The following is a 15,636-nucleotide window of genomic DNA, read 5'->3' as shown; positions in this document are numbered from 1 at the left end:
GTGCGGCCTTCCACAGCTCAGCCCAGGTCACTCCCCATTCCATGGTGTCCCATTTAGTCCAAGCTTCCTGTTGCCTCATCGCCACTGCCTTGTAGGATTTCTCCTCTTCCGCTGAAGCTCTCACCTCCTCTTGGACAAGGTGTCCATATTAGGGGTTGGAAAAGATCCAAGTCTAGCTCTGCTTCATGTCACCACTCCGACCAGCCTTCTGTGATCAAATCTCAACTCTTGTCCCTGTCCTCACTTGGATCCCAGCTTTGGCTACCTTCTTGGCTATTGACTTGCGGTACAGTAACACTTCCCTGGCCCTCGTCATCTTGAACTCCTCCTCCAGGGATCTTAGTACAAGGAATTCTGTTATTATTAATTGTACTGTAAATTTTGCACTTTTATCTGTGGTATACAGATATTTTTCATCACTGTTTAGGCAAGTCAAATTTACACATACACTACCTCCTTTACTACTTACTACTACAAAAGACTTTTTTGGGTTTAGGACAAATAACTTCCCCTCCAGTCAACTTCTTTTTCAATTTGAATGACTGAAAACTAACAAATGATATAGTCCTTTATATATGAGCTCAGACTGCAGAAATTATGCTGACAACACAGTCAAGTTCACTGTAAACCTTTTGCACGTTTAATGATACACATTTACACTTTTAAACACTGAAACATGTCATGAAAGAACGCTAAATGGTAAAATAACTGTTTTAGCTGTGCAACCTACACCTAGTGCCAATTACATTCAAACACTGACACATACAAACACAACTCTCTCTATATGTTTTAACTTTACATTTTTTTTTTTACAGCACTTTGTTCTTTTATATTTAACTGAGAACAAAGAATGATTGACATTAAGGACTATTACATGGCAGGCTTCGATAATTTGAAGCCAATTCAGAAAAGTGGGATTAAAACATGGCAGACTTGCATCAACAGGGTTTGTAACTAAAAAATAAAATATTCTGATTTTGTTGGGCAATTCTGAAAACAAATCTTCAATCCTCCGGACAGCAGCAGTAAATAAATATAGTGACAATCATTATGAAAGACATAAACATGAACACAATCATACATGAGAAGGTGCAGGTCTGCACTACGAGATTTATTCAAGTGGTAACATTTACCATTTAACACCAGGGTGCCTTGAGAAGGCCATTCATTAATGACACTGTAGCAATATGAATAACAGTTGACTATATGTCAAATACATGATAAATCCTGAAAAACTAATTGTGTATCAGCACTGCCTCCATATTTTACCCAAGGAATTAACGAGTAGTTATGCGAAAATTTAAAGTGCTTTAAAGGAAGAGTCTGAAATTTTGTAGAATATACTTACTTGTCATAGATTAGTCGTAGTCAGAATAAGAATAGTATATAATTTGTGACAGTCTAGTAGAGATCCAGGATGTCCCGAACATGGTTAGCTTAGTTTATGTCACTCAATTACTAGAGGCACGCTAGAACAGTTAGCTTGTTAGGTAGTTACCTTTAAAAGAACTCCAATCAATTTCAAAGCTGTCATACATTTATCTTGCATTTTATTAGCCAGTGAGCTAGTCACCAATACATCATAAACTGGGTTTCATTAACAGTAATGACAATGTTTAGCTCAGTAAAGGCTACTCCTTCTCTGCTTCTACTTTCTCGTTACTACATACAGCATCTTGACTGCATAAAATACAACATGCCAATATGTAAGGGAGCTTTGGAATTGTTGGAGTAGTTGATTCTGTTTTAACTGAACTGGGCTAACTAACCTAGCATCTTCCCCCTGCTTCCGGTCAAAAAACACAAATCCTTCAATTTACTGAGGATGTCTTGGCATACTTTCATATAGCACTTTGCGTTGTGAGAAAGACTTTCAGTGCCAGCAGCCCTAAAACAAACAAAACCTGGAAGTAAATGCGAGTCTGATTTTAGAAATTACAGAAGGATAACACAAGAATGTATTTTTTGTTAATAACGAATGCCTAACATTTGATGGATTTAAAAACCTATTTCAAGTCAATGTAATGATTTAAATAGTATTTAGCTGGCAGGTGTTCAAAATACACTTGTGCTGAACCTATTTCAAAGGGGGTCTGTGGACAGTTCAGGCACACTGTGATGATGGCTGTATACCAAGATAAAGTATGACCCTCTCCCTCCTGGATCAGCCCACATGGGTTAGTCTTGTAAACCTCAGAGTCTGTCACAAACGAGACCACTTAATGACACATTGATAGATTGTTATTGACACTGTCTCAGGCACTCTTTCACAGTCAACTCTCAATTTGAAACCAGGAATAACAAAAGCGCTTTAAGGGGACAATCTTAAAACAGAATTCACAGATTACAGTTATGATCTAGGACGAATATCAACTCTACGTGCCATAAATCACAGGATACAGCCTTGCTTTCCATTTGTTCCTGCTTACATAAGATGCTGGAATTCCCATATAAAGAGATTTCATGACTTGCACATGCCATCCACCTCCTCCAGTCTACAGGCCACACTGAGACTGCTGCCGGTGTCTGCGGACGCTACACATTTGGCTGAAGGACTGTCCGCAGCGTGAGCAGCTGTAGGGCTTCTCCTGCGTATGGACTGTGCGGTGCCTCTTCAGGTGGCTGGACGAGATGAAACTCTTCCCGCACAGTGTACATCGATAACGCCTCTCCCCTGTGTGAATGAGGAGGTGAACCCGCAGGTTGTTGGGCTGGGCGAAGCCCTTTCCACAGTGGGGGCAGGTGTAGGGTCTCTCCCCCGTGTGCACCCGTTGATGCAGCTCTAGGGCAGCTGCACTGGGGAAGACACGCCCGCAAACTGCACATACCACAGGTTCTTTTGTAGTAGCAATGCTGCTCCTGTAAGGCCGCCTCTGACTGGTGTTGGTAGCAGAGGGCGCTGTAGTGGGAGGAGGTGGAGGAGGTGGTGGAGGTGGCGCAGCAACAACAGCAGCAGCAGCAGCAGCGGCGGCAGCCATGTCAAATGAGGCGGCAAAAGCAGCCATTTCATGAGCGCCACTCGTGAAGAGCATGGTTGGAGGGCCATCTAGACTGTCTCCTCCTTGTGAGGGGAAGGAGGCAGAGGGGTGGCCAGTTTCTGTATTCCCCAAACCCAGCTGTGCTACTGCATATGCTGCACCAAGATGGCTGACCCGCTCCTGCATCCATGCCAAGTCCAAGCCCAGGTTGTTGAGGCGGTCGGGGCTGGGCTCCTCTGAGGCTACAGGGGCTGACAGCTGAGAGGAATGAAGTTCCTCTTCTGTAGTATCATCTGTCTGGATCTCTGGCTTCAAAGCACCGTCTGTTAGACTCCCTCCAAGGTCTCTACCAGTTGCCTCAGAGACTGGGACCCCTCCACTGCTGACTGACAAACTGTTGCTCAGGGGCTTGGTGGATTTACGTTTTGCTCGAGGTCTGCAGGTCAGGTCCATTGTAGTGTCAGTAGGAGAGGAGGAGGACTGCGTGGTGGAGGAGGTGATGTTGGCAACACTGGTGTCAAGAACGATATCACTGGGTGGGGTTTCCTCACTGACCTCCAGGGCTGAAGAAGGACAGACAGAGACAGGGGAAGGATGAGAGGAGTTCAAGAAGAAAAGAGAAATTTCAAAGACAATCATTAGAAAACATTATTATTGTATTGTAATTCAAAACATTCAAATTCATTCAAAACAAAGTCAAACAGAGAGGGCTGTTAGGAACCAAATAAACCAGGACAAATGTAGTTTATGTAAGTGTGTTTTTCTTTGTTTAAACAAAATGCTCAGGTCTGAAAAATCTCTGTTATGTTCTCACATACTGGATTAAATGTTAGTTATCCTATTGTACAATTCATCAGTGGTCTCATTGATAAAATATTCATTTATATTAACATGCAATAAATGTTAAAAGTTCAGCAGGTGAGTGCAGAAATAATGAGAAGGTGTAGAAACTAGACTTGAATTTGGAATAGAGAGATCACAATAACCATATAAAAGGTAGATTGTTTAGCTAAATAATCACAAAGAACTCCCCACAGGGGAACTGTAAGTCATATTTAACAAAGGGGGAAGAGAAGACCACAGAAACTATCTAAATATTTACAAGCTATAGGAACATGCTAATCCAGAAATCAGGAGAGAAAAAACATGCATGGCAATAACTTACAATATAACAGATTTTAATATATTACTCTTCTTTTCTCTGATTGTCTGAAAAAAATCTGTAACTAAACTTGCTAAATTTGTCACAAGTAATAGAAATAAAGTTGCTAAGATGGTCTGAAAAATCATAGAATCTAAAAAGAAAAGTGCCAAGTCGGCAAAACTGGTTGTGGGAGCAGATGAGTATGGTCTGCTAACTGAACAACGGTGCAGCCACGAAGAAGAGAAATATACTTTATTTTATAAACAAATAGACAATTTCAACCACGACTGAAAAGTTACGACAGAAACAAAATTGTCACGGCTCCTTTTCTTTTCAAAAAAATCTAAAAATATCAAGTTGTTATTTTCCCACCTGAGTCTGTACTGTACTGAGTCTGTAATTTCACTTTACTGTAGAGTCACTTAGCACTGACCGCGAGTTTTATCACACAAATGTCTGACTGGGAGGTATTAATAGACAAGAACTGCTGTAACTTTTCATCAGATGCACCTTAGTTACTCTTCAAACGCTTTGTTTGCATTAAAGCCAGTGTAAGCACCACAAGAAGAATCAATGAAACACTGACTTCATCGCGTACAGAGTCACACTCACCAGTAGACAGGCCACACCCTGACCTGATGTTGACCTCCACCTTGAGGTCCAGGTTGCAGTCGTCTCTCTCCACTTTCTCCTGCTTTACCAGAGGCAACACTTTGGTTTCCTCCTGCGGAGATACAGTGGAAAGAAGCAACGACAAGATGTATCTGCACTCATCAGGTTCATTCAGCATACAAATCAGGATCAAAACTAAACTAAAACTCAGACTTGTGACCATGTTCATACATTTGGGCTACCTGAAATGCATGATATCAAGACTGCCATGAGTGTCAAATCAGAAATATTCCACTACACACTATGCAAGACTGTCAGGGAAGCAAGAACCTTACAACTTCCATGTTAACCTCTTTATTGTCCTCGGATCAAATTTGATCCTTTTTCCAAATGTTTTCTTATACTCAAAAATTACCTATAGTTTCACATAAATGAAGTCTGTTGATTAGAAATGCCAAAATAATTGTCCATTTGCTGGCAATGAGTTTGAATGAAATTAACTAACATGGTGTGACACCGAATTGGGTAATAAATATATATTTCATGCTTTATCAGAACGGGTCAATATTGACCTGGGAGGACAAATGTTGCATGGTTGATGGAAAGACAAATACGAGGGTTAAAACACTTTTACCATCATTATCTGCAGCTGCTATTTATCTGTTGCTCCAAAGAAAATTAGTTGGCACAACTATTTTGATCATTAATTAACTGTTACAGTTATTTTCAAGCAAAAATGTCTAACATAAAGATTTGCTGTCCTTCTCTGTCATGTATGACAGTAAATGAAATGTCTTTTGGTTTTGGACTACCGGTTGGACAAAAGAAGCAATTTCAAGACATCACTTTGGGCTCCGGGAACTTGTAGAATTTATTGCAATTTTTTGACATTTTATAAACTACATGATTACCTGACAATAAGGAGATTAACTGATAAGGAGTTGCTCCCTGTCATTATGATGATATCAAATGATTTCCTGTTCATAAACTCATTGTGTTTACCATGATGATATAGCTGTTCAGTCTACTTGAGTAAGAACTGTGCCAGAGAGGTTAAAGTTTCCAGTTCACCTCTGAGTACGTGACACCTATATGGAGGCACCTCCCAAAGAGTATAACACTCAGGTATCTGTTAAGTACCCACAGGACTCAACAGACATGATTTATAAATATTCTGCTGATTAATTTTATTACCTTTGAAATGAGATGGAAGGGTTTGTCTTCAGAGGAGACAGGAAGAGGAAGAACCAGTGGCTGGTGGTCGTCAGGTCCTGAACAAAAGGGAAAAATGCAGTGATGCAGTAGTGTACCGGTAAGCAAAACACAACATACTACGAGCTACAAAGTTCATTTACTTATCATTCCAACTTATCATTGCTAAGCGCTTTCCCTCAAGCTGCAAACAGCATGTTTCTCTCTCTCCTCTAATTTACAGGATCCAAATCAGCTGATCTATATGCATTTTGGACTGTAGAGAGAAACCAAAACACCTGGAGGAAACCCACATGGACCCAATAAGGATCTCCAAACCCAACACCTCATGAAGTTCAGAACATGCACTTTCCTACTGTGGATGACCAAGTACCTGAGTGGCCCCCAAAACAAAATCTTAAGCACTTAAGCACAAAGTTATAATATGCTTTTTAGTTTACATTGCATAAATCACAAGTAATGAGGAACATGTCCTTGGCTCACTGGGCTCAGGCCTCTAAAGTGGGGAGGCAGCTTTTAGCCTCATCACAGGTCTTTCAGAAATATCAGGAGGTGTCCCAGGAGAAGTACTACGACTATCCCTTAATGGACACTCTCTTTTCTGTGTTATTCTGTAGCTGTCAAACTGCACTAAACATTACAGTTAAAGCATCGATACACTATGAATGTAAGAGGGCAGGAAACTGCCATACATCTCTCACTGATGACACAGCAGGAAAAATAGAAAGAAAGTGACATATTTTGTCATTGGAGGGAACTCACTCCAATGAAATTTGTGCTCTGCATTTAACCCACCCAAGTGACGTGCACACACACACACAGCAAACCCGGGGCAGTGGGCGACCGCGTGCAGCGCCCGGGGAGCAGTAGGGGTTAGGTACCTTGCTCAAGGGTACCTCAGCCATGGACACCGGTACGGGGAATCGAACCAGCGACCCACCGGTTACGGGTCCGACACCCTAACCGCTGATCCAGGAGGCCTCCGTCGGCATTTTTTAGAAACATTTTGGGGTATTTTTGTCATTATTCTGATAGTGGAGGTAACATGAAACAAAGTTCCCCTTGTGACAAAACATTTGCTGCGTCTACTTTCCTTTATCCAGTAATTACAGGTGTTTTATGCAGAAAATATGCCTGGCTAAGCACCAGAAAGACAAACAGTTCTGAGCAAGAGAGATCAGCCATGAAGTCATGGATACAGTCAACACAATACAAACTGCCTCTCTCATGCAATCTAATCCCTCATAGAGCTGCCACGACTAAGTCCATTAATCCATTAATTACTCAAAAGACATTATTTGACAACTATTTTGATCACCTATAGTCATTTCAGTCATTTTTCAAGCAAAAATGTCAAACTTTTGTTGCTTTTCCTTGTCAGTTGTGACAGTAAATGAAGAGTCGTTTTTGACATTTTATAGACTGGTTAATCATGAAAATAACCCACCCCACTAAACTCCTGTTACCTGGATCACTGAAACCTGGCCTGATCAGTACTGTGCATGTGCATTGAGCAGCTCTCAACAGAGATTAGAGGGAAGTGGGATGGCTCACTCCTGAGGTGCTTCCATCATCAGTTCCACAAAAAAAACTACCTGTTTAATATTTGCCCACAGTGACATTTTGCTAAATTTTACTAAAGCATGCAGGCTTTAGTAAGTTCTTCACTGGATCTCCTCATACCTCCCTGTCTGATGGACACCTACATCATTTCCCTACACAGTGACTGTCTGAGGTCGACAGCCTGCAAGTTGCTCTGCTCGTAACCAGTGTGAAGAGAAGCAACAATTACAGCAAGCAATTAACACCTTCAGCACACACATGAACGCGTGACTGTCGTGTTGAAAAAGAATGTGAGGCATTCCTTTAAGGTGGGTCCTGCTTAACTGCCTAACTAACTCATGTCAGTCTCACAACACAATACATACTCATAATTACATAATGAATGTGTTTAATCAAATCACCACAGGGCAAACTGAAGCCAGCACAGCATTTTTGTTACCGACCCGAACTCACACGATTCCAGTCTATTCTGGTCTAACACAACTGTGAGGCAAACTTTTCCTTCAGTGCAGCTGTGATTAAGGCCAGCCCACCATATGGTGCACTGACATGTGCCTGTACGCTGCTGAGGTCCATGTTAGAGCAGGAGCCATTAGAGTACAGTAGTGTGTGTGTGTGCTCAGTCATCACAGCACATCTGGACAAGTTAGAGCAGTATGAAAACAGACTGACAGCCACTTGAGGCTCCTGTGTGCTCTCATATTGATCATCATTGATAAGCAGACTGTGTGTATGGGAACATGTCTGAGTCATGTCAGTGACTCAGTGTTTCTCGCTAAGCAGCAGTCGAGCTGCAGCCCTGCCATCTCCATCTGTTTACCTTCGGGTGGCCTAAAATGAACGGCGTGCGTTTCCTCCCGCTGATTCCGTCTCTTCATTTTCCTCTCGTAGCTCCGCATCTTCACGTCCATTTCGCGCAGTTTCTGTCGAAGGACATCGTTCTCCTTCTCGCTCTTCTCCCGCTCCTGGTCCATCTGGGAGCGCAGCGCCGCGTAGCCATCGTCCACCAGTTTGCAGATCTCTGCAACAGCTGAATTGGCTAGTATCTCTATAATCGAGGCAATTTGCGCTTGAAAACCAATACAGTCCGCCATCATCGCCAGGTCTGTCTGTCTGTTCCTGCACGGACAGATGCGCGCGGCGGACGGCTGCTGCGGCTGCGGCTCACGGGCGCGAACAGATGCACACACCGATGTGTAACTGGTGACATGCAAATGCTCAAGGTGCTTAATTCACACTGTCTGTCTTCTGTGTGCAGCACTGTTGTGGTTCTTTGAGGTGCGAGAGTCGCCTCGTGATGACGTCAGTTTGTTGTTCAGCATCACTTCGCAGACAGCTGTGTCTGAGATACATGGACGAGAGGAAATCATAATAAAAAGAAATAATGTTGGTTTGAATTGATAACCGCAGTTGCAGTATGTTTAAAAAGTTGTTTGATTGATTTATGTCTAATATAACAAATTAGGATTAGGATGTAACGTTCCTGTACAACCAGAGACTGCATCCATCAGCCACACCAGGAAGCCGGATCCTGGAACCACTTCATGTGTAGGGGACCCGATCCTGACAGCAACACTTGGTAAACCAGCTTCTGTTTCTTTCTATTTTAAGCAGTTTGTATATTGGCATATGTTGTGCTCCAGTCACAACATTAAACCTAGAAATCATCTAATTTGGAAATGAATTCAAGTTGGAAATGACATTAATAATAAATCATCATTTGGCAGTTTTGTCGAGGAAGTTTCTGATGAGGAAATGTAATCTTCTTTCTTTATCACAAAATTCTACACACAAATTTGAAATTTGGAAAACAGAAACTATCTCCATCACCTTGTGCAATAACTTGACTCAGAAGTGAATTCTGTTTCTATATTCATATGTTATTATTTGTGTTCCATCTCCAGTATGAAATCCATTGTGACTGTTGCTGGAATGATAAACCAGCTGTGAAGTTTATTCTGGAAAGTGAGGTGAGTTCTCCACTGGACCGACAGAATAGCATTTTTGTAGCAAATTTAAAATGATAACATCGCAATGCAAAGTTGGGAGGAATTTATCAGATCTAAAATCTTTCCTGTTACATATAAATGATGGTGGATTACAGCTGTAATGTCATTGAAAGCGTCAAGAGTTGCAACCCACATTAACAGATAAAAGCTTTAAATGCACAAATAAACAGACATTTTCATATATCACATATATTAATTACTCTTGGAAATGTTGTTTGTGTTTCTAATGGTCAGTGTCAAAAACTCAGATTCTTCCATCTAAGTTTGTTCGAGCAAACAAATAAATAAAAGTATAACATAAAGCATTACATTATCTGTAAATCCCATCAACTCATCTATATCAAGCTCTGTAATGTCCCCAACAAGTGCTTTTTTTTTTTCTTACAAAAAAAGACAACAAACATTTATTTTATGACTGCTCAAACACAACAGCATGGATAAAAAAAAAATCATAATTCCATTTGCTTAGTTTCAGATTTGTGTGCTCATTGAACTCTGATTCTTAGAGGCAGAGCCTACCAACAGAAGTTGTGACATGATAAATAGTCCAATATTCAGCATACACAAGTGTGATGTGGAACCATGAAGCCTCCAGTGCACATGCACAGACAAAAGAACTTTTCAAGGAGCAGACATCTTGTGTCCAGCAAAACTTCTTATATATTATACAATTTTTAATGAGGTAGAAGAAGAGGTGCCATTTTATGGTCTTTCATGTTGCAATTGTACTTTTTTTCTGCAAAAAAACATTCAGGATAGTGTATTTAGTCACACATACAGACATACTTAAAACTGACCAAACAGTCACCTGGAGACAGTATTTTATTGTAAACATGAGATGTATAAATAACAATATAAAGGACAATTCTGAGTGTGCTAAAGACTTCCTGTCCGACACTATGACGAGCCCTACTGGTTTCATATGCACATGATACATGTGCTTCTGTGTGCGTTCACTTGCTGATGTGGACACTCTGGTGGCGGACCAGGTTTCCCAGCACAGAGAAACTCTTGCCACACTTAGTGCAGCTGTAGGGTCTCTCTCCAGTGTGGACCGCCTGGTGCACCTTGAGGCTACAGGCCTGTGAGAAGCGTTTCCCACACAGGCCGCAGCAGTAGCGCTTCTCCCCCGTGTGGACGCTCATGTGTCTCTTGATGTGGCTGGACTGGGAGAAGCGCTTCCCGCACTGAGCACAGCTGAATGGTTTTTCCCCAGTGTGCACCCGCTGGTGGGTTTTCAGCTGGTGCGGGTGGAGGAAGGGCTTCTTACAGAGTTGGCAGTGGTAGATCCTCTCCCCAGCATGGGAGTGCTGATGCACCACCAGGTCTCTGGAGGTGGAGAAGAGACAGGCACACTGCTGGCAGCTGAACACTTGTTCTGTCCTGCTGGGAAAGCTTCGGTTCTTGGAGTCAGACGAGGAGTAAGTGAAGGAGGAGGCGGTCACAGAGTCGGACACAGAAGAGCCGCCAAAGCTGCTCAGGAAAGGAAAAGACGAGGATGAAAGTGGCTCCTCCATGCCAGCGACTGCCTCTGTGGAGTGTTTGTGAGGATCCGCCAGAGACCCGGCCACCTCTGGAGAGGAGAACAGGTCATCGAAAGAGGAAGACTCCAAACTGCTGGTGTCCAGCTCTGCTAATTCACTCTCTGTGTGCTGACTGTTAGTCACTTTGCTGTTACTCAGACATTCAGTTCTGTTGACAGAGACTAAAAAACTCTGTGTCCATGAAGTTTCAGCCTCCAGTTTGACTGCTGTTGAACCTGCCCCCTCCTTCGAGTCTTCTGCAGCACAACATAAACTCTTCACTCCAGTGTCTGTCAGTGACAGCTCTGAGTCCAGTGGAGTCTCTACCTCAGGAACTCGACTACTAGTGAACTGAGCAGACAGAGGGTTGCTGGGATCCGCAACATGTTCGTCTTTGGTCAAGTCTGTCATTTCCCTGGCCCTGTTTGGACCAAAACCTGGTGTTCCCTGGTGGTTTTGGTCTGCTGGATGAGAGTAGCCATTCAGAGTAGTGGCCTGTCTCACTCCCTCTCTCTCAACCTGCTGCAGAGCTTCAGGTGCAGCAGAGTCTTCTTTCTCAAACTGAGCTGACGCACTGACTCTGGGGACCTCTGCTTCAACACTGAGAACATAGTGGCCCTGAGCAGTAAGGCAGACCGATGGAAGTCCAGCTAAAGAGTGAACAGAGAGAAGACAGACGTTGTTATATATACTGTATATATCACAATAAATAGATAGAATTTTAATTCAGGTCTGCATATATATACTGATATATAAACACACAGACACAGATGCAAACACTTTTTTATGCCACATCTTTACAGTCTGAGCCATCTTAAGTTACAGGTGTGGACAGGTGTGGTACAGGGTGACAAAGGTTGACTTGAGTGAGGGGTTGTCAGAGCTAGATCACTTCTACACCGATTCACCCAAGTGATCTCTTACTGGAACAAGAAACACCATGATTTGCTATTTTTTTTTAATGAAAAAAAAAAAATCCCATTATGATGTATTTTGAAGTTTAGAAAAATGTGACATTTTCAGCTGTGGCTAGCAGGTCCTTCTATTGGCACAGAACCAATAAACATTGGTCCACAAAGCTGTAACCAATAGCAACCGCAACTTTCTATTTAGGAGACTGAAATCTGACATGGAGATAAAGTGGCTGTGTGTTGTGATGGAAGCATGTGCGTATGCAGTAGTGCGCTGTAGCTTTTGGAAATTTGCCCTTTTTTAATGTGATAGCATTAAATTAATACTTGTGTCAGGAATGTTATTGGATTTTTGCTGAAGTTTGCTGTTGTGACTTTTCTGAATAAGTGGCTCTGAGGCAGCAGACTGACAGCAAACTTCAGTCATAAAGGGCATGTCTGAAAGAGGCTTCAGCAGCAGCAGGGCGCCATGAGCCTTATCAGCTTATGGTGCGTGTTTCTGTTCTTCTCTTCCTTTTGGTGGAAAGAATCAGTATCCTCCATACATACTGCTGATGCTGCTCAGAGTTGTCTGATGGTCTTCTAGCATGCTGCAGCCTGTCAGCTCCTCCTCCAGTCTCTCCTTCTTTACCACAACAGCCTCCTCCGGCTCCACCAGATGCTCCGTCACAACCACCGGCTGGCAGACAGAAAACACGTTTCTGAAGTCATCTCTGGGGCTGCGTTAAAAATCCGATAATCACATGCATACATTTTTCAGTGTCCCTTTAACCACCCTTTCACTGGTTACACCGGGACTGGCGTGATTTTATCAAGAAGAAGAGACAGGCGGCAGCACTGACCTGTGACTGCTGAGCGTCAGTGTTCTCCAACATGGCTGACTTGACTATTCTTTTGGCAATGGCAGTGCTGTCTTCTCCAAGGAGACGATCTGTTCAAAGCAGATCACAGGAGTTTGTTGTAATATGCTCACAGTTCCACACACAAGTCACACAAGTCAATTTTGCTCTTGCCATGTACTTGTTGATTAAACACTGCGGTGCTACTGGAATTTCTAGAATGTCCTTTGTTAAAATATCTATTTGTTGTCTCCTGCACGGTGGATTGTTGCTAGACATTAATGTTTTCACATTCACCGGTGTTGTCCATGTTGTCTCTGTCCTGCTCTTCAGTCAGGGGGAGTCAGCGGGGGTGTTTAGAAACTGTTCAGAGGCATCACACATAATCTGTGTCACCACATTCCCTCAGCTCGTACAAATACACCGAGCATGTCACCTGACCACTGAGATCAAGTCTGCCTCCTTCAGTATGCTTCCACCATCATTCTAATTCAAGTTACAGATTTCTTTTTTTTGTTTTGGATTTGATGTTTAAATATTATTTCATTGGGGAATAGAAAAAAAAAATAAGAAAGAACACTTTTCACCCTTAAATGCATTTAGGAAATGTAATATATAGTAATATAAATATAAATTAGGTGAGGTAAATGGAATAGGAACCTGAAGTTTTTCTGCTGCATCATAACAAGACACTGTTACAGTGACATTTTTACTTTTATTACAACATCTCAATTTATTTCATAATCGACTATTCTCACTACAATGTATGTGGTTATAATCAAGAAACTTTCCTGTAATAAAAAAAAATATAATAATTAGAATGCAGTGCAGGAATGAACAATAACTATGTGACTTGATGCAAATGGTTTATTATTTTATTTTGTTCTCGTTATTAGGGATAGACTGATCATCAGATCCACAATCCCAAAAACATGAACATTAGGTTAATTGGCTACTCTAAATTGCCCCTAGGTGTGAGTGTGAGAGTGTGTGGTTGTCTGTCTTTGTGTGTTGGCCCTGCTGGGTGACCAGTCCAGGGTGAACCCCGCGTCTCGCCCGTAGTCAGCTGGGATAGGCTCCAGCTCCCCCGCGACCCTGACGGATAAGCGGTATAGAAAATGGATGGATGGATGGATGGATGGATGGATGATCATCAGATCCGATATTTTACATTTTTCTGATTATCAGAAAAAAACAGTCTAATTGCCAATAAAATAAATTAATTCAAAATGAATTCTTTATAAAGGTAGTAATATATAATAATATTTATACTTTGTATTAATAATCTAAAAATTAAATTAAAGTTCAATTAAAGTTATCAGTTAAATGTGGTGGAGTAAAGCAATACTTGTCTCCAAAACATGGTGGAGTGGAAGGCAGAAGAAAATGGGAATACTCATTTAAAGTACAAGAACTTCAAAACTGTATGTTAGTACTTGAGTAAAGTGTACTTAGTTACACTTCATCACTGATTCTTCTAAATTCTGACACTAAAATTTCCATTTTTACTGCACATGCATATTGACTCCAAACATCAATTATCAGTCTCCCTCATCAATAATAGCCGGTATTGTTGTATGAACAATGTGCGCAGTGTATTTCATTAAACTAAATAAAAACTTAGTAGTAATTATGACATATCATGTAACCCATCCCTCCTGTGCATTACAGTGGCTCAAAATATTATCTTTCTCTCACTATAAAGACATAACAAATTTTCACATAACAAGAACTACATGTTGTAGTATGTAGTAAAGATGATAGAAATATGTCTTTATAACATGACATGTGTTGTCATAAATTGTATGATAACATAACTGAGCATTTTATGTGGCAGCAATGGACTGTCATATAAAGGGCGTATCTCATGAACACACATGTATGCACATCATGCGTCTAAGCACACACACGTACGACGTTACTACTTGGTACTGTACTGTTCAGCAGCCTAAATGTGCAGATTATTTCCTCTTTACACTCCTTACACTAGTGTCTGCATAAGCGATGCACACACCACCGTATGTTCCCCATGCTCACAGCTACAGTGTTTTCTATTAAAACGTTGACTGGATCGTTAACGCGATAGAACAACATATCAGACTTAGTAACAATGAAAGAGTTATCGTTTTGTAGATGAATGTTATTATGACATCGCACTACCTTGTTAGAACGAGAAACGAGAAGAAAGACTGCACGTTACCATGTCGAGGCAGCAGCTGTTTAAGGATCTATATTGTTAGGCTGTTAAAATGTTTCATTTTTGAGTGGAATCTGGTTGCTCATGTTGACCATGCATGACACAAAACTGCTTTAGTCTCTGATGGAGCAGGCTAACCTGTCCTGGTGCAGTTCGTCAGCAGTGGAGGTGATGTGCGTTCTCTGTGGGACTGCTCTCCAGAACGACCCTCCATTAGCTGCAGTCTGGTCTTCAGGGCCAGGTTCTCCCTCTGACTCCGGGAAATTTCCAGCCTCAGTGTGGCAAACCCATCGTCCACAAGCTGACAGATCTCTGCCACTGCCGCGTTAGCTAACACCTCCATGATGGATGCCAACTGTGTGTGGAAATCCACATAACTCGCCATCCTGTCCTCACGGTACGGGCACTTTCGGGACGTTTCTCCCAACAAAGCTACTCTTTGTTCGAAATTAGATCAGTGTCCTATGGTCACACATTAGACATGTGAGAGGAGACGATAACAATCCATCTCCGCAATGACATTGTCATTCTGAAAACAATCTTCTTATTCCTTCTGTTTACTTCCGGCTATGCCGGAAGAGAGTTCTTTCCCGTACCGTAATTGCCAGAGTAAAGACGAATAATAAAATTATTCAAAAAAGTTGTAGA

General features: G+C 41.8%; 2 protein-coding genes and 1 long non-coding RNA gene across 3 annotated transcripts; 1 reads left to right on the top strand and 2 right to left on the bottom strand.

Moving 5' to 3' along the window:
• Positions 1-595: 595 nt before the first annotated feature.
• Positions 596-8,822, bottom strand: LOC124065185. Its single transcript, XM_046400360.1, has 4 exons — positions 8,330-8,822; positions 5,929-6,005; positions 4,735-4,846; positions 596-3,541 (listed from the first exon to the last, which is right to left on the bottom strand). Exons 1-4 carry the CDS (start codon positions 8,604-8,606, stop codon positions 2,496-2,498), a joined length of 1,512 nt encoding a protein of 503 aa, XP_046256316.1. The 5' UTR covers positions 8,607-8,822; the 3' UTR covers positions 596-2,495.
• A 130-nt stretch (positions 8,823-8,952) lies between these two features.
• LOC124065194 lies at positions 8,953-13,159 on the top strand. The gene is made up of 3 exons (XR_006844375.1): positions 8,953-9,088; positions 9,414-9,479; positions 12,480-13,159. It is a non-coding gene; the product is annotated as an uncharacterized LOC124065194 (long non-coding RNA).
• Positions 9,900-15,570, bottom strand: si:dkey-56e3.3 (zinc finger protein with KRAB and SCAN domains 8). The gene is made up of 4 exons (XM_046400349.1): positions 15,127-15,570; positions 12,795-12,883; positions 12,502-12,631; positions 9,900-11,691 (listed from the first exon to the last, which is right to left on the bottom strand). The coding sequence occupies exons 1-4, from the start codon at positions 15,371-15,373 to the stop codon at positions 10,472-10,474; spliced, it is 1,686 nt and encodes a 561-aa protein (XP_046256305.1). The 5' UTR covers positions 15,374-15,570; the 3' UTR covers positions 9,900-10,471.
• Positions 15,571-15,636: the final 66 nt, after the last annotated feature.

The sequence above is a fragment of the Scatophagus argus genome, chromosome 2, assembly GCF_020382885.2.
Source record: "Scatophagus argus isolate fScaArg1 chromosome 2, fScaArg1.pri, whole genome shotgun sequence".
Lineage (NCBI taxonomy): Eukaryota > Metazoa > Chordata > Actinopteri > Scatophagidae > Scatophagus > Scatophagus argus.
The sequence above is the reverse complement of the archived record's forward strand: the minus strand, read 5'-3'. Positions and strand labels throughout refer to the sequence as shown.